Genomic DNA, 19,484 nt, shown 5'->3' with positions numbered 1-19,484 from the left:
CATTTTGGAAACTCCCTTCCTAGTAGTGTAACTTTACCCAACATAATCATTTGGTAATTGGGTATAATTATTGGAGTTACTCTTTTCATATGAAGGTGGAAGAAAGAGATGCTCACGCACAAATCGTTGTTCTTTATGCGAAAAAGAAGAAGAAGAAGAAGATGCTTTTCCATTTCCATTTCCTTAAGAGGTGTTTCAAGCCATTACATTATATGGAAATATTGAGGACTTAGTTTCATTTGCTTTAGGGCAATATCTTGTTACTCTGTGCTGAATATTACTGCCATTAACATAATCCCGACTAAAATGAGACCTAATTTATAGTAATAATGCTGAGTGAAAGCCTATTTAAATTTCAAAATATAAAGTGAAGCATCTTATCAATTCTCAAGGTTCTAAACCTATTATAGTTCTTACAAAAAAAACAAAAAAAAACTAATTCATTAGAGAAATTTTTGCCAAATCCTTCTTGTCAATTTCTTTTCGTTTATGCAGTTAGTCCAATAATCCTGAATCTTTCTTGCAGGAAAATAAAAGAGAGCAGAAGTCTGAAGCAGATGCAAGTCAATCATCACAGGAATCTTGATATATCAAGCGACCGGGATCATTGATACTTGACAGAGGGGCTTGATGTTTGTAATTTTTTCTTTTTCTTTTTCTCTCCTTCTCTTACGACACGGACGGCAAGTGCTGCAGCACGCCGTGCCGGTTGATGGTCGGCATGGCTATCATTGGTCTCTGCTATCAATTGGATCAGTTAGTTAGAATTCTCGTAGGAGGAAGTGACCAACTTGGAGGATTTTTGAGCAATAATATCATGAGAGTTTTGTGAGTATATCCTTGTAAAGAGTTGTAAAACTTTGTTGATTTGGATCATGTCTGAGTTGAGATTTATCCATTAAGAAGCAGATAAATAAATATATCTCTCTGAGGTCATGAATGCTTATTCATCCAATCATTGAGGACCTCAACCACTTTTTCAGTGCAGCATGCTATGTATGATGATTATAGATGAAATAACAAAGATGATCTTATCTGAGAGCAATGTATGCAAGAAAGAATAAGGATAGTTTTGTTCTTCTACTATTAGATTGACCAAAAACTTAACTGTAGGGTTATTTTCTTTGGTATTTATGGAAAAACTTTAACTCTTTTATCGGGTTCCATTCACATCCAATAAGCCATCAAATAAAACTTCCTAAAACCTGAGACCTCCTCTCTCTCCTCTCTCCTCTCTCCTCTCTCCTCTCCCAATCTCCCATGTCGTCGTCTACTCCAACCCAGCGATCTCACGCTCCAAAACCCTCCTCGTCCAATCGCAGCCAGAGGCAACGTTACATCCCCAAATCCAATCCCTCCATCTCCAACCCAAGAATCGAGTCCAAGCCTTCTCCTCCTCCTTCTCTGACGACCTCTCTTAGGGCATCGTCCACCTCCTCCTCTCGATCCAAGCCATCTCAAGACGGCGCCAGATTTAGATTCTTCGTCAGCTACCTCCCCCAGGACGAGGCCGTCGCCTCCGGCCTCGGCGCCGAATCCGGCGGCTTGGACGCTGTCGAGTCCCAAGCCGTCGTCGATTTGCTCAATGACGAGCTTTCCAACCTCCTCAGCCTGCGGCCGAGAGATTTCTGGAGAGAAGGTTCGATCTGAAACCATAGGAAATCCCAATCTCTGTTCTTTTCTTTACTACCCTATGGGGTTTTTGCACATCAACTCCTTAAGTGTAGTCTTAGGTACTCTAAGACGTGCTTCACAATGCGATGTTTATAGTTCTATTCCCTGCCAGATAGGGAATTCTACATATCAGTGTCAATTTGAATGACGTTCCGAATTACCTGAACTATTTTCCTACTGAAAACCTCATATCTTTAATGTACTTGCACATTGACTTCTTGTTAGATATATTTGCAGCAACACATCACTCTTCCAGCTAATTCGTAAGGAATATTTACTATATATTCTATTAAACCACATAAAGGGCATTTACTCAAGAAGATGAAATAGATTGATTCTTGATGAATTATCGTTGTGGGTTTTTGCTGGTATAATGAGAAAGGAGGAGCCGATTTTCACATGTATAAAAAATCCTAGCAAACCAAAATGTAGGTCGTGATATGAGAAGACGCATTACTACTCTTAGATATTCTGGAGAAGAATTGAGGACTAATATTTTTCTTTTAATTTTTTCTTTTTCCAGTTGCAAGGAACCATTCACTCAATGAGTTCTTGGATAGTTACTTGCAGTTTCGGCACAGATGGTATGATTTCCCCCACCGTGGGGCAAGGGGTATTGTTGCTGGTGTCGTGGTTGGGGAACTCGAGCTCTGCCGCCGTGTTTTTATGGTCCTCTATCGCATGTGAGATGGACTTAGGTGCCTTAGTGTTGTTAACTAGACTTGCATGGTAAAGTTATCACATGTTCTTTTTGTTATTGTGTAGATCTTCCAATAAGGATCCTGGTGCGGCTTCGGCTGATTCACTTAGTGTAAAAGAGCATACAGGTGTAATTTAGATTTTCTGTTGTAGTATCTGCTGAAAGTGGTTGTAGATATGTAGTTTTTCACTTGGTCGTTTTGTAGCCCTGTTGCAGGAGAAGAAGTTGCTTGACTTGCCAAAGTTGTTGGATATTTGTGCCATCTATGAGAACGACAATGGAGAGCTGATTAGGTCATTGGTAAGGATTTCCAATCTTTACTTTATTCTTTGGTTACTTTTCACATTTCTATTCAATGATACTTCAAAGTAATGCATGCACATGGAAAGGATAAAGTTACTTTTGAAGTTCTAGTTTCAGCTACCTGTTTGCTTGGTTTAACATTATTTAGCAGCTAGACCAAAGGACATCAGTAATTGAAGAAAACAAATAAGCCGATTAGAAGTGCCACATCAGTTCTTTATTATATCTTCTTGTGTTATAGACAAGATAAAAGTATTAAATGGATAGGACTGTAAGAATTAAAAGGCCATTTAAATTCTCCTGAGAAAAAGGAAAGAAAGGGAAAGAGAATAGATTCTATCTTATTCTTGCATAACAAGGAAATTCTTGAATGCCACTTCAACAAAAAGAGAGATAAATTAAAGAGAAAGAATCACAGTTTTTGTTCCAACTTTAGATTTGAAATTCGCAGTTAACTTTTAGCTTTTAGAATCACTATGATATATGAATCGTTTTGATGTTTCAATTTTTTCATTGAACACTGCTCCGTCTAATTAATTAAGTTGCCCTTCTGATTTGGTCGCACTTTTAGAAAATAGTGAAGGAAATAAAAGAATTACAATCGGTTAGGTATACCCAAGAACATGGATTGATGCACCTAAAAGGATGCATGAACCCAGTGAACAAGGCTAGGGTCTAGGCAGGGTAGATTTTTGCTGCTTATCCTTATTTTTGAAGATGTTCTTTCCAATATTTGAACCCCTGTCCCCTGACCTCTTGGATAAAAGAAGCAAGTCATACTATTACATCAAATATAGTCGTCTAGCATGGTCTGATTGACATACACTTGTGTGTTATTAGAGATAGGAAAAATGTATTTTACTTCCTTGTCGGTGGGTTAATTTCCAAGTGCCTCCCTAACTTTTAGTTGTGTCATTAAGCTCTCTTGTAGTTCCAATATATGTGAAACCATTAGTTTTTCTATCAAAACTAACTGGGAAGGTAATTTTTTGTTAAAATTATTTATCTTTCGATCATTTTTCCCTTTATGTTATCTCTTTTTTGAATATTTGCAGTGTCAGAAAAATTGAGATGAAAGAAGCATAAGACAAGATTTTCACAAGAAAATTATTTTTCTAATAAGTTGTAAAACAAAAAGGGCATTTTTGCATTTTATATTAAAAATTAATGTCTGTCAGGCAGCTGCAAATAAGTTATAATTGTAAAAGAGTTAAGTGACACAAACAAAAGTTTAGGGAGAAAACTCTAATTTTTGGTCTAACCATAGGGGTGTAAATTGCATTTCCCTTATTAAGAACTCTCTTCGATGAAATTTGTTTTGCTTCATAGGTCATCTGAAGCTCTATGCCTACAATTTGTGATCCGTTTTCAAAGACCTAAACCGGTCCTGTACTTGTGTATGATACTTTAATTATACTAGGAACTCACAATTTACTAACAAAATTGTAGTTATTGAATTGGTCTAAGTACAAGGTAAATGAAATGAAGCTACTAAGTGCCATTATTTTCTTGACAACTAGTATGTAAGGTAACATAAAAATGACAGTAAACAAATATATGTTTCTCTTTTAAGGCTCTCCTGAAAAATTATTTCGAAATGATTTTGAAAGTAGCTCGAAAGAGCAATTTCTAGGCCCATTAGGCAGTCTAATTACATCATTATTTAACAAGTTACTGATAATATTTTACTCTTATCATTGAGCTGTAATTGATGATTGATTTCAGATCGTAGTTAGTGATACACTTCTAGGTTATTTTTTTACAACTATGACAATTGTTTTATTTGGAAACTGATTTTGTTTACTTTAGGTTTTTCACCTGTTATGATTTATATGCTACATGAATTTGCTAGTATCTTCAACTCATCACTTTATTTCATCGTTTTCTCTAGGTTTTGAATGCTGTAAAAGCACAGCCAAAGCTCGTCAATGATGCTAGCTCAGCGGTTTCCCATTTCCTAAACATTGTCCACACAATGCATGATCGCTGCCGCTCATCTTTAGAGGTTGTCTCTTAAAACTTTAGGAAATTTTCAAGGAGATCATTTTAGTTTCAAAGGTTGCATGCTATGTAGTATGCACATATTTTTGCTTATTCCACATCAAAGATTAGACAACAACACTTGCCGATCATCAAAGTTTCAAAGATTAGTTTTAAAATCTTTATAGAATTACAAGCATGGGACAGCATGTGTCGTGGCACTTCCCGATCACGCCGCAAGAAAAGATGCTCTACCATTGGACCCATGAGAGAGAGAGAGAGAGAGAGAGAGAGAGAGAGAGAGAGAGGGAGGGGAGGGAGGGAGAGAGAGAGAGAGAGAGAGAGAGAGAGAGAGAGAGAGAGAGAGAGAGAGAGAGACAATCATCATTTCCCTCGCGGTCTCCATCCTCTCTCCTCATCTGTGCCTTAGCAGGTGGAGATCCGAGAAGACAATCAAAATGGGTGGAGAAATAAAAGGATCCTCAAAGTGGATCTAGGGCACAGGTGAGGAAAAGAGGCAGAAGATGGGGAGCGCGATGATGATGAGGAAAGTGTTGTTGGCAGTGGAGGCTTCGACAACATGGTAAATAACCTTACTTGCGGATCGTCTTCCTCGTCTCCTATTGGTCCTTTCTGTTGGGTGCCATGCGACACCTCTTTTGTCATGTGCGGGTACTATGCTAGCACGACATGTGCCGACTGGCACACCCCATGCCAGTCGGCATGGCAATCCTTGTTCCACATAGTCAACTGTACTAGAATATGGGCTTGCTATTACCTTATCTTGACAAACTGAAAAGGAAGACAATTCTTCACCTTGTGGACTCTTATATCATCTTGGAAAAATTGAAAAGGAAAATAGCCTCAGATCATATTGCCTCTTAGAAATGTAGAACTGACCATAATCAACAAAAAAGTAAAGCCTTCCATCTAAACTCCTCATATTACTGTAACTCCCAATTCAAGTAACAAATGATGACTAGTAGAAATTTAAGTATGCCATATAATTTATGGTCGTAGCATGGATTATGATAGCTTAAGTCTAGATAACATTTAGTAATTAGTATAGAATTCAACAACCATATATGGTTGTCGAATTTTAACCTGGTCCTTAAAGAAGAAATTAATATTCACAATTATTAGAAGGGAGTTGATAGCTGATAGAGAAAGACCTAAATTACGTGCCTTTTTTTTTCTCATTGATGGCCTGAGCTGAGCATGCTAATCCTGCTACCCTTTCATTTGTTTGGCTCACGAGCTAGTCTGCATGTTTGCTTTTGTCTTGTTGCTCATTGAGCATTGAAAAGTTAGCTGCACATATGGTACATTATCTTTTAATTGTAAGAGCTGAAGTCATGTTGAAAATGTGTTTATACTCGTATTGTCAAAAACTAATTCTTTTGAAGCTTGAAAGTCGGAATGGAATTGTGAATTTAGAGTTTTCTTGATTATGTGATGGCCAAAATATAGGCACAATTGGAAGAAGTTATATATATGATATTAGTAGGACTAGCCATCATTTACTTGCTATAATGTCATGCACAGATAGGAGTTAGAAAATGAAAGGGGTTGAGATGAATGACTACAATTACCCTGGAGGATTAAATAAGAATTTGTTCACATTTAAGCAAGTCGGTGGTAGCTAGTATTGTGCATTACATAATGGAAAACAGTGTATGGTGGTTTCGACATTCCATGTGGAGACATTATGTCAGTCTAGAAGAATATTTTTCATTGGCCATTGTATCAACTATTGGATATATTGCTAGTTAGATTTTTATCATATGCCTTAGATATTCTAATAAATATCTGACATTTGAAAATAAAAGATGGGATGCATTTGCAGCTTTGAATCCTTTGATGCTTCTAGGATACTTATTTTGTACCTTCAAGAGAATAGGTTATGATATTTATTAATTTACAGTGCTCTATAATGAATCCTATGATACATCCTCTAGGGCACTAATATGATGGATTTTCTAGAAGAAATGAGTACCGAGAAAATGTGTGATGTTATTAAGAGTGTGTACGAGAAGTTGAGGTCCTTAGGTTAATTGAGGGAGATGCAAGTGAATTTCAATTTCTATACCAATGGGCTTGGACCTATCTTTTGTTGGTGGTGGTGGTGGTGGTTCTTTTCTATTTTTAGGGTTTCTTTCTTCCCAAATGTGAATGCTTTAACTTTAGTCTTCTTAGATTTGTGTGGGTGCATTCATGTGCACTGCATCCTCTTGCTTGTTTGAACATGCCCTTCTGAAGGTGTGCTCGATCATGTTTCGTGCTTGCATGCATATATGTGTTTGTCCATGTACATGTATGCATGTGTAATATATTTAACATCTGAAGGTCGCAAAGTGTGCAAATCTAAAACTTAAGTATATTGCAAGAGCATGTAGTTGCATATTTGACCCTTGAATATCATCCTTAAAAGCATGAAAATGTATTTGGTGTTTATATTATTACCACATTTATGACATACATCAAAACTATTGCGTAAAATTTCTTACAGGTAATAACTTCTTCAGTTGAACATGACCATCATGGATATGGTCAACTTCACCGTGATTTTTTAGAGGCAAGTCATTCTTATCCAGGACAATAAATCAGATATATAGTTATCGATCTCTCTAGTTTGCTAAGTTCTGAATCTAGTTCGATCTTCCTTTCAGGTGATGGACTTCATAAACGATGCAGTTGTTACATTAGATGCCTTTGTTGCTGCATATAAATCTGCAGCTTTATTGTTCTCTGATTCATTTGTAATGAGGTAAACTGTCTATCAGAAAATTAGACATCTTTCTTAATGTTTCATCTCTGGTGGTCCTTATTGTTGCCACATTCTGCTTCATTGCAGTTATGGAATTGAGGAGCTACTGAACACCCTGGCAAGATTGCATGACTCGTTATTGCCATCATTGCATCGAGGATTTGCAGTTATTTCCCATGTATCGGATAGTGAATCTCAGAATTTATCTGGTGAAATGCTTCCAGATATAGTTCTCAGTATAAAATTGTTGTCAAAAAGAGTACTTAGCTTTGGTTGGCAATTACTGGATTATTGCTATTTAAATGACCAACTCACTGAAGATAGTCTCCTCCTTGCTACTACAAAGATGTTTCCGGCTAAAGTTGATGATCCTGTTATAAGGGGAGACATCTTAGTTCAGACGTTCAAAGATATGAATAAAGAAGCTACTTACACTTTTCAGGAGAACCTTGATAATGGGACATTTCTTCAGAATCTTGAAAAGGAGTTTGGAATAATGAGGCGAATTGTCAGTCTTCGGAGTAATGGTAAGTGCCTTTTTACTCAAGTTTAGATCAGTAACAGGACTTGCCTATGACAGTAGGGGGAATTTACATTGTGATGTAAGTTTTGTAGTGGGAATGAATTCTACTGAAATACCACCTCATAAAATAGAATTTTGGGAGCATTGAACTTCATGTACCTTATCTGCTGGTATAGTTGCACACTTACACACAAGCATTTGTTTTCTGTTTTAAGTGTCCTCAAGGACCTCAACTTTTCTTTGTATAGTAGGACAAATATAAGTTCTCATAAATCATAACTTGCTCAATTTAATACATTGAAATATCCCTAATACTTTAACTAGATAAAATTCTTCATGGAATTATGGAATTCATTCAGCATGATCTCCAAGAATATTTCTCAGCCGATTACATTTTTCTAAGCTTAGTGATTGGTCAGAATTTTTTCTATGACCTTTATCATAACATAATGATTCATGGATATTTGTGCTTTTCCTTCTCTTGTAGGATCTACTCGTGTGGTTTCAATTCCATCAAACTGCTATATGTTGTAAATGAATGATATTGAATTATCTTTAACTCTACTAAGGTACTTTAAATGTAAAATTCATGAGTTTTCCTGCTCTTTTACAGGATGGATTTATATGGATGAGGAGCAGTTTCAATACTTGTCTCAGATTGCAGCACCTGCTCCTTTAAAGTCCTGGAATAAGGAACCTGTGCATATCTCGTCACATAATAATGAAGTCCAGACAGATGAGGAAGCTGCAATTGTTGAGTCTAAAATTAGTCAAATAAAGGACCTCTTCCCTGATTATGGAAAAGGATTCCTTTCAGCTTGTCTTGAAGTCTATAACCAGAATCCTGAAGAAGTGATACAAAGGATATTGGATGGAACCCTCCATGAAGATCTCTTGTCTTTAGATACTTCTTTAGAGCAGATTCCACTGCCAAAGACAGCACCAAATAATAGGAATGACAAAGGCAAAGGAGTTTTACCTGACTATGCATCTCCAAGCCTTGATGTACCTGCTAAAGAAGATTTGAAGGTGCAGGAAAGATATGAAAATCCTCCATCTTCTTTTGTATCATCATCATATGGACGATACACAAGGAAGTCGAACGAAGAGTTGCCCAACTCAGCAGTTCTGGACTCAAGAACAGCTAAGGATGCAGTAAGGTCTACTGTCCTCGCAGTAGAGTATGAATATGAAGACGAATATGATGATTCATTTGATGATCTGGGTTTGAGTGTCGTGGAATCAGGCTACGAAGAGGCAGAGAACTTCAATGATAAGACAAGCTCTTCTGCAGAAAAGTTTTCAGGGTCAGATTTTGATACCGCATCCAGCACTTCTAATTCTAGATGGAGTTCACAGAAGAGGCCACAGTTTTATGTCAAGGATGGGAAGAACTACAGCTACAAGGTTTCTGGTTCAGTTGGTGTATCTAATGCTCAAGAAGCAGCTGTGGTAAATCAAGCTCAGAAAGATTTAATTCACGGTCTTGGTCGTGGTGGAAATCTCCCTCTCGGTGCTGTTAAGAAGCTTGTTGATGCAGAGGAGCAGGGCAACCAGGTCCCCAATGCTGCAGAAACTTTTGGCAGGGGAAACTCAAACTCTCGGGGCAGGGGAGGAAGAAGAGGTGGTGGTCCTGGTGGAAATCATTTTAGAAAAGATAGAGCGATGAAGAAGCATTTTTCAGGATTAAGTGGCTATTAAAAGCTTGTAGTTTGATAGTGGGCATTGCATAGCGAGAACTGTAAATTACCACCTGTGAGAAAATATACATACATGCTGCTGCTAGTTTGGAAAGCAGCTGATCCATTTTATGTGCAGAAAGAACAAATGTATCTCATAATCATCCACAAGTTGTGTGGTTAAAAAATAGAGAAGAATTTCCCGGATGATTTTGGATTTCCAATGATTAGATCATGTATTTGTTGATTAGCTCTTGATATGACTTTTTTAAATTCCCATCAGAATATAGGAATGGAACTCTTGGTGATAAATTATTATATCTGCAACATTTGCATTACTAATTGATATTAGTGGGAAAGTATCTCGTGCATTGAGTTTAATATATCTGCTAGATTGAACTGAAAGTGTTTCTTTTTATGGTCAAACCACTGCCTGATCAGGAATCTCATCTTGGGCTAGTAGATTTCATTTATCAAACTGGAAGAACCCTGACTATGTTAAGTTTAATCATACACTCATTTTAGATTTCATCTAGGGTTAAGAGAGCTGGGTTCCTTTTCTTTTTTCCTTTGGAGCATGACTATTGGGCCTTTTGCAATTTAATTTTATTTTATTTTTCAATTAACAGTAATAGGCTCCAGTGTGTGCTCCAATGTAGTAATATGTGCATCGACTATAGAATTATATGCATTCAATTTCCCAATTACTAAGTGACTGTAGGAAATTGTTAGACGAGTGAAACAGAATTACAATAGTAAGTTAGTAACCCTAAATTGAAACCATAAATGTTAAGCTAGATAGCAAAAATAATTTAAATAATCCTACTTTTGTTAAATAACTATATATCATGAGTTACTGTAAATTTGGATTGTGGATCAAATGGAGGCTTATAATAAACAGAAGGTTTTGGGTCATAATTTGGACACATCTAATTTTGTGGTTTTGAAAAATCTCTTGTACTCAATGATAATTACTATCCATCAAGTTGTGCATAAAGTAAATAAGTGAATGTGAGATATTAATTTGGGCTAAATTTATTAGTCATTCTGGATCTACTTCTCAATCCAAATATAATTCAATAAATCACATGGTATGATTTTGAACCTTATTGGTTAATGAGAGATCTCATTCCCATTTCTCCTTTGGAATTAATTCTTAATTCAACCTACCAATTGACTTAAGTGGTAGTTATCGAGGTCAATCCTAGTGGTTTACTAACTTATTTAGTATCACTAATCTTGAGTTTTCGACTAAAATGGGCATAACTTCATAGATTTTTTTTTACCATTTAGTCTACCCACTAAATTTATTACTAAATTTGGCTCATTTTAGTCAACTCAATTGTCGTATTATAAGTCAGTAGTGAAACCACTAAATTATTCAACTGTTTATATAGATGATTAATCGCTAAATTATTCAACAATTTATATAAAAGATTAATTGTTAAATTATTCGATGATTTTATTATTCATAAAATATTAAATAATTCAGTGTTTTATTAAAAGAAAAGATTAATTGTTAAATTATTCGATGAGTATTTTATTTATTAATCGTTAAGTACTCTGTGTTCTGTGTGTGAATCATTAAATTATTTAACATTTTATGAATAGTGAAATCACTTCAACATTTTATTAAAGAAAAAAATACTATATTTTTAAATATTAAATATTTTATATATAAATCGCTGAACTGTTTAGCATTTTATAAATAGTAAAATTACTGAACTGTTTAACAGTTTATCTTCTACATAAATCGGTAGACATTTGAATAGTTTCATTGTTAACTTATGACATAGTAGTTGAGCCGAATGAAATAGAACTTAGTGATATATTTCAATAATTTAGCGGCTATCATTTTCTGCAATTATGGACTCAAAGTGGCTATCATTTTATGCAAATCTTGCTTTCCTGTGACTTTCTATATATTTAGTACAGTTGTGAAAAGAAGATTTAAAGTTAGGGTGAAAGATTCAACATTCCATTCTCTGCTACTATGAACACTGCATTGGCAAGGAACAGTAAAAATTGACTAACTAATTAGAAGTATAAAAATGTGTTTACATTTTCCTTTTCTCTATGTTAGAAGTGAGTTTTGAAGGAATTAGATTATTAGATATCATCGATTTAGACTCTAATATTTAGAAAAGAAAAGATTAAATATATTTTAATTTTTATACTTACGCCTAAAATTACTTTACCTCACAGTATTTTAAAAAGCTTCAAATCAATCTCTGTATTTACGATTAAAATGTGACCGTTAATTTTTCTATCCAAATTTACAAAACGCTTCTAAAAACTTTCAAAAATTAAATGGCTGGCTGAATTTATTTTATTTTTTATTTTATTTTTAAAATATTCTTCCACTCGTATATAAGTATTTCTTTCTTTTTAAAAACTCATATATGAAATTTTTTAAAATATATATGTTAAGTAATTTTGGGCATAAATATACCAAGTAAAATATAGCTAACTCTTAAAAAAATGATTACAGTGGGCACTAAAAGAGAAGACAAAGAATAGTTATTTTTGTTTTGCTAAAATTTTAAGATTATTTTTATTAGAATTGTTAATAAAATATTGCCGAAGTCTTAGTTATATATTTAATAAGTTAGGGGTATATTTGCACACTTTTTTTTTCTCTTAAGGGTTAAAGTGATACTGACTTATAATTGAGGGGTGAAAGATGTAAATAAACCTTTTTTTTTCTTTTTAACTCTCCTTCTTTATTGGAGCAGAACAGGCACAGCTCATTCTCCACATGACGAGCCTTCACTAGATCCTCTCTCTCTCTCTCTCTCTCTCTCTCTCTCTCTCTCTCTCTCTCCTCTCTCCCTCTAACCGCTGGATCGAGCAAACATCGCCAGAATCCACTCCCTAGATTTCTTCTCCCCTCAACTTTTTTTTTTTGGGTTCAAATCCGGCGGTTACAAATCCCCCGGGAGATGGACTCATCCTTCCTCTATTCCACTCGTACCGATCTCTAAAACAAGACCGAAAGATAACATCTTTGTACTGCAATGACGGATACCCATTACTCGTTTCCCCTCCCCAATCTCATCTGCGAAGAAGACGAAGGCCATCTCTATGAGGAGGAAGTAGATGACATCGGTATGATCGAGGTTTGCAACTCGGATGATGAGTTCATCGAGCTGCTCGTCTCGAAAGAGAGCAGCTTTGAGAGCAAAACCCACCACCTATCCCTCGATAGCTGGCTCGTTTCCTCTCGGAAAGATGCTGTTCGATGGATTCTTCAAGTGGGTATTTGACTCGATTGGGTTCCTTCCATTCTCTAATTCCTGCATTTTAATGTGTTAAGTTTGCATCTTGGTGCAGGCAAAGGGCTATTTTGGCTTCGGGTTGAAGACGGCGTACATGGCGGCCACTTACCTCGATCGGTTCCTTGCACATAGGGTGATCGATGTAATGCCGACTAATTTATTTGGTTACTTGCTTAAAGTTGGGTTTTGGATTCTCTTATTGATATATTTGATTGTGATGGGTTAGAGAAAAAATGCTTGGGCAATTCAACTGCTATCCGTTGCTTGCCTTTCGTTGGCGGCGAAGATGGAGGAATGGAAGGCTCCGGCGCTTTCGGAGTTCCCATTAGAAGAGTATGAGTTCACCAATGAGGCCATACAGCGGATGGAGCTCCTCGTTTTGAACACGTTGGAATGGAGGATGAGCTTGGTCACTCCATTCGCATATCTGGGCTATCTTGCATCCAAGTTTCAGGAGCACGGTTCAAAGGAGTTGATCAGGAAAGCTATGGAATTCATTTCTGTAGCTATTGGAGGTTGGCGGTTGAACTTTCATATGATTCATTTAGTTTTTCGAATTGGTTGCGAGGGAAAAAAAGGATCATTTAATGTTGCTTTTTTTTGTTGTTTAATGTATGCAGTGATGAATCTAGTTGATTTCCGGCCTTCAATCATTGCGGTGGCGGCGATTCTAGCTGCCTCCAGTGAAAAATTAATGCAGAATTTGGTGGAGTCTAAGATCAGTGTAATCTCATTATATGAATCATTAGACACTGTAAGTCTTAAGCTTCTGGCATTTTAGTTGTTATTGTTCTAACATTTAGGTAGGTGATGAGTAAATTCTGTGTTACTTTACTGTGCCAGGAGCATGTGTTGTCCTGCTACACTTTGATGATCCAGGAAGCAAACAAGAAGAAGTTTAAACCTTCAATATATTTGGCTTCCCCTAATCTATCAGCAGCTGGTTATGCGCCTATCAACAGCTCTTCCGCTGCTAATAATGAACCTCTTACGCAAGGATTGGAAGTAGAGGAGAAGGTCGCAATGGCCGGAGGCTTAGTAGAACTTGCATGAACTTTTAGATGGAAATCAGTGGCCCCAGCACTGGTTCTTTTAGTTGTCTGTGGCACATGGTTTTGATTCTCTAATTAGATACAGCTCTTAGGTGAAAATTAGAATGCTGCTTGAGGTAATAAAGCTAGAAGAAGATCACTACCCAGAGGCAAGAGAAGAGAGTGATTCTTGTGAATAGAACTAGAATGTAGTAATTAGTCCATAACCCTTGTGATTTATTCATGGATACTTACCTAGTATCTATTTTTAATTCTTCTTTTTCTATTTGTTCTTCCTAATGTGTGGTGTGGATAGGCCTGTTGCTTTCCTGGGCCCATTGTAACCAATTGAGGTGTATGTGCTGCTTGTGTTCAAATGCAATTCTGCTGCATTGTAGTCTAGCTGAAAGTGTGTAAGGTTTGTTGACTTGTAACCAAATTTGCTTGAATCTTTTGAAATAGATGGCAGTTGTCTCATATCGTTGATATATATTGTGTAACAAACCAGAAGGAAACTCTTCTGTTTGGAATAACAATAGTTGTTTTAATGGCAATAAACATTGTTTATTGTCAACTTGAAGTGCATTGACTTACACTGTGATGTTTCCAGAAAAGACTTGGATTCTCACCAACAATTGAAGAGATGCAGTAGTAAGCCAATGGTCACTTAAAATCACCCAAGCCAACTGGTGCTTTTAACTTGTAAAATGAAAAGCTAAAACCAGCAGGTCAAGTAGCTCATTTCACTGCACCAAATTGAAAAGTATATAAAAGAGCAGGTAAAAGATAATCTCTCTCCCTTGCTCCTACTACTTGCTGATTTTCTTGATGAGATCTATTGACTACTGCAGCATGGAAAGGAACATCTATTTTTTTTTTTCCTTTCAAATTTTACTTTTAGCTTGCTTCAGTACGGAAGGGTCACTTGTAAGTAAGTAATCAATGAGTAGGAATCTGGTAACTTATCTTTATCTGCCACCACATTCTGATCTCTAATCAGCTGTGGGCTCTGGATAATGTTCTTGTATGATCCCCTGAAGAGATTCTTACTGCTGTACAAATGGCAGGCCTGAGACATAGTTTGGTAAAAAAAGACAAGTAAACTACTGCCACTTCATGGTGTACTATCATCTTTAGTAGTGAGTGGTACCTATCTTCCCGGGCTGGCTAAACTGGCAGAGCAGCAAAAGGGAAGGAAAGAACAAACAGTGGTAGACTTGAAACTAATACATGGAATCTATATGGTTGCAAAATAAAACATTGGCCAACAAGAACAAATGCAGTACATAAACAAAACAAATCTTCTACTAAATCCAAGGAAAACAATGTCATAACAGGATTTTGACAGGTCAGAAGATTATATATCTATAAACTCTGCTGAATGGCCAACTGGGACAATGAGTTTCTGGGGTGTCTGATGCTGCTGCCCTTTAGATTGTATACAAGTGAAGAAACTAGTATGAGTTCATCATTTTCCTGGCTGCACCTCTGACATTTGTTGAAAAAGTTTTGGATTTTTTTTTTCTTTTTCATTAACAGATAGTCCTGCCATTTGTTGGCTTGAAAAGAGGTACATAATTAATGATTTTTCCAGCTCAATTAAGGGAGTATCTTCTATTACTTTCTCACATTTTATCCTCAGCTAGTAAGATGCTACAAGAAGACATACAGAATAAGCAATTGGAAGAGATCAAGCATAAAAGAGCAATTCAAATCATTGAGTGGTGGCATTTGTGAGAACCCACCACTTCCTTTAGCGACAGTGACACTACAATGAAATAGGAGTTCTATCCAATATATGGGAATAGTGAACAAACTCTCGAGAGTGCACTCAATGGGATGCTTCTACTGTGAGAACTAATTTGAATTAGTTATAGACTATTATTTCAAAAAAAAATCATAAAAATGTTATTTAATAACTAGGATCAAAGGTTGATATTGATAGGAGTGGTATGCATTCTCTTATTCGTATTTTATTCTATTCAGATATTAGATAATATTTAAATAAGCCATGGCCAAACTCATGAATGAAGAAGCCCTCTTTACATACTTTAGAATGGAATGTCATCTGGATATATTTAATTCCCTCCATTCTCTCCTATGTTGGTATATTCATCAAAATCATTTTTGTGGCACATTTTAAGGTGCCCCAACTCCAAGCATTAGTTAGTGGAATTTTTTGCGCATATACTCTTAAAAAATCTCTTCTTTTGCATATATATGCCCTTTTGGTTACTTTTATTTTATTTTTTTATAAATATAACGTTAATTCTCAATAATTTAATGGAAAAAGATAAAATTATCCTTAATTAAAAGAAATGTATTAACTTTTATTTGCGCAAAAATAATTTTATGCTTTTGATAATAGTAAGACTAAGCTTTTCAAAAACTGAATATATTTATTTTCTATATTATATATACACTATTTTATAACAGAGTGCACACAAATTTTCTAAAATATGCATATAAGAGACTAGTTAACTTTCGAGTGCGATTTAGTTAAATCCACTCGTTGGATCTTCCTAAAATTTAGATATGTTATCGTTCTTCAAAAGAGCTTTCCAACAAATTAAAGATAGGTATGGCCGGTTATATCTTGAAATATTGATCAAATAGTAGCTGAAGGTTAGAATATATTTTATGTAGCATTGTGAATTGGAGGATAACCAAGAGGAAGTAGATTGATGAAGAAGGGGAGAAGTTGGCCAACTCTACAGGATTAGGAGGATCGACGGATGAAGGAGATTAAAAGTAAGATGAGACCGTTCTGAGTAGGGTGTGACATTTATGAAAATTTAGCTCAGAATTAAATATGAAAATTCTAAGTCATGACATCTGTGAGCTTATCCAACTAGTTTCATAACATTGGACGTCAGATAAATATCCGCTAACAATTTTCTCAAAACTGCATAAAATTGAATTTAGCTAACTAAACATATTCTAACACACTAGGAGTCTGACTAAATTATGTAAGTAAATAAGATATAAAGACTCAATCAATTAAGCTCAATATCTTCACGATATTATCCAATTTGACCCCATTCACATCAAAGGGACATAAATAGAGGCTTACGAAGGATGAAAGAGAGAGAAATGAGAGGTAATTTAAATATTTATATTTTATAATTTTAAATTAATAGAATATTATATGCTCTGTCAGTTATTCTCAGGTTAAATTTAGCTCAGAATTGATGATTAAATTCAAAATGCTAGGATCAAATATAAATACATTTATTTTTATCAATAAAAAATATAATTATTTTGATCAATTTCCCAAAAATATTATGTGATTCAATTCCTAACGCACGTGCCACACATATGTACACGTGCGTTGAGGTTGGAATAAATTAACATGAGTATTATCTTATGACGGAACCCTAACGAGTTCCTCCTTGTGCTTACGAAGGAGAGGGAATAGGAAGCGACGTCTCGAAGAGTGAGCCACAATTCTCATGGCAAATGCCTCCATTCGTGATCCAAGTAGGAGACGAAGTACTAATCTCTAACTCTTCGTCTCTCTCTTTTATCTATAATCGCATATGGACTTTCAATCAGTTCTCTAAGTAATAAAAATTGTAGCCTTGTCTCAAAGTTATATTTTTATGGAGTTTTTCGTAGTTTGATTGACAATCAGGTATGCTATTAAAATGTCTCATTGTTGAGATATTAGAAAAATATGCCCTGTAACCACGGATGGAGAGAGACTTCAATTTGTTGCTTCAAGTGAGGTCAATTTTTACCTTTTCTGATGAATGTTGAATTTTAGGTTAGTGATATGATCACTTACCAATAACACTTTTGAGTCACTGATGATGAATTGCTATCTATCCATTTGAAGGATGCCAAAGTTTAGTTTAATTTTGTGCTAACAACCAAATGATTGTGGATGCCTCTTTTATTATCTTAGAATTTTCTCTTTTATTATATATGGTCAAACATTTCGTTGAAACTAATCATGGATATATTAGAATGGTTGTTTACTGATTATTGTACTTGACTAATTATTATAGAGAAGAAAATAACTATTTATTTAATACAACATACTAGCCTAGTTGTAAGTTCATGTTCCATGACAATGGTAAGTTCATGTCACATGTAATGATATTAAATCTCCAAAAAAAAATTGTTACTATTCGTATGATAACAATTCAAACCCTACCGTGTAATATTACGAACTTTTAGTGTTTGGCACAATTTTTTTCCTGACTGGCATATGGATTTGAAGGCATGTCTGTCATATAAAGCTTCATTACATTTGTAGCAGAACACCAGCACATAAAGTTTCAAATCCATTACCTTATTGGCTGGGCTATATAACATGTAACATTGATTACCTTTTATTGATTCTCTTATCTGTAGTTCCAGGGGAGAAAGCAGAGATGAAAAACCTGAAATGGAGAGAAAATCCTTCAGCAATCATTATCTAGAAATTAATAACACATATGGTCAGTTTCAGAAACATAATATGTAGCTGCAAGATGTTCCAGCTGAGAAAGCTCTTGCTACTCAAGAGGTGGAGATCGATCTTGCAAAAGGAGGTACTAATATAAACGATAATGGACTTAGATTTTACTTTCAGGTTTCACTTCTTGTTCAATGCATGAGTTATCATTTTTACCTGTGATTATTTTGTTGAGACTAAATCATGATTGAATTGTCCAAACATGAGCAACTATACCAAGTGCTGCAAGAAGGGATGAAAGGGATGCCGACTATTCTCATGGATGAGATAGACCTAAGAGGCCGTAAAAAAAGAAGATGAAAGGAATGGTGGGTGAAATGAAGGGTTTGTTCAAAGAAGTGAAGTGCATCAGGAGCATTTGGATAGTAGAGGCATGAGGGGAAGGGATAGGTTTGCTAACCGGTACAGTGGAAGAAAATCTTATTATCAAGGTGGTGTTCAGGTAAAGAAATGAAAGCATGATATATTTAATGAAGCCAATAGGAGTCCAACTCTCAAGAATGAAGATGATCATATTGTAAAAATTGGATCCCTTTTGGCATTGTAAAAGCTAATTGAAGAGATTTTATTAGTGTTCTTACTGTTGGATTGATGATTGACCTTTGATCTCCCTCATTGAACCCTGCGGCCCTCACCAGCCTTTGATCTCTCTCTGCCTTTTAAAAAGCCAAATTGTTTCACTTGTTCAAGCATTAATAAAATAAAGAAATGATGTTGGAGTGTATGATTGTTTGTAGATACCTTATGTGCAAAATGTAAAAAATTATTTTCATTGTGTGGATCTCTTAATGAACTTTTAAATATGTTGTGAGAAAAAGACTACTACTCTTAGAGAGGGAGATTTGTCCTTAAGGGTAGGTAATATTTTTAATTTAAAGAAATTGATCGAAACGCTCTACCTTTATCATCTACTATCATCCATCGATGTTAATCATTTAATCCTTATATTCATTAGACTTAAAAATTTAGTTCTCGATTTATTTTCATCTTTAAATTAGAAAACATTTAATGGTATTAAGATCATTTTCATCTATAGTTACTTAAAATTCATCAACCATAATAAAATTAAATGCCCAATGTTTTTTCT

General features: G+C 35.4%; 2 protein-coding genes and 1 long non-coding RNA gene across 3 annotated transcripts; all 3 read left to right on the top strand.

Moving 5' to 3' along the window:
* Positions 1-1,185: 1,185 nt before the first annotated feature.
* Positions 1,186-9,876, top strand: LOC140786943 (uncharacterized). The gene is made up of 9 exons (XM_073135664.1): positions 1,186-1,639; positions 2,198-2,357; positions 2,440-2,501; positions 2,580-2,674; positions 4,569-4,682; positions 7,167-7,232; positions 7,327-7,424; positions 7,512-7,951; positions 8,561-9,876. Exons 1-9 carry the CDS (start codon positions 1,261-1,263, stop codon positions 9,646-9,648), a joined length of 2,502 nt encoding a protein of 833 aa, XP_072991765.1. The 5' UTR covers positions 1,186-1,260; the 3' UTR covers positions 9,649-9,876.
* Positions 9,877-12,364: 2,488 nt separating this feature from the next.
* Positions 12,365-14,423, top strand: LOC140786827 (cyclin-D5-3-like). The gene is made up of 5 exons (XM_073135511.1): positions 12,365-12,880; positions 12,960-13,046; positions 13,131-13,419; positions 13,525-13,658; positions 13,748-14,423. The coding sequence occupies exons 1-5, from the start codon at positions 12,644-12,646 to the stop codon at positions 13,955-13,957; spliced, it is 957 nt and encodes a 318-aa protein (XP_072991612.1). The 5' UTR covers positions 12,365-12,643; the 3' UTR covers positions 13,958-14,423.
* A 2,875-nt stretch (positions 14,424-17,298) lies between these two features.
* On the top strand, positions 17,299-18,977 carry LOC140785608 (uncharacterized). Its single transcript, XR_012108487.1, has 2 exons — positions 17,299-17,427; positions 18,295-18,977. It is a non-coding gene; the product is annotated as an uncharacterized lncRNA (long non-coding RNA).
* Positions 18,978-19,484: the final 507 nt, after the last annotated feature.

Source organism: Typha latifolia, chromosome 4, assembly GCF_019914945.1.
Source record: "Typha latifolia isolate L0001 chromosome 4, TyphaL0001v2, whole genome shotgun sequence".
In the NCBI taxonomy this organism is placed as follows: domain Eukaryota; kingdom Viridiplantae; phylum Streptophyta; class Magnoliopsida; order Poales; family Typhaceae; genus Typha; species Typha latifolia.
The sequence above is the reverse complement of the archived record's forward strand: the minus strand, read 5'-3'. Positions and strand labels throughout refer to the sequence as shown.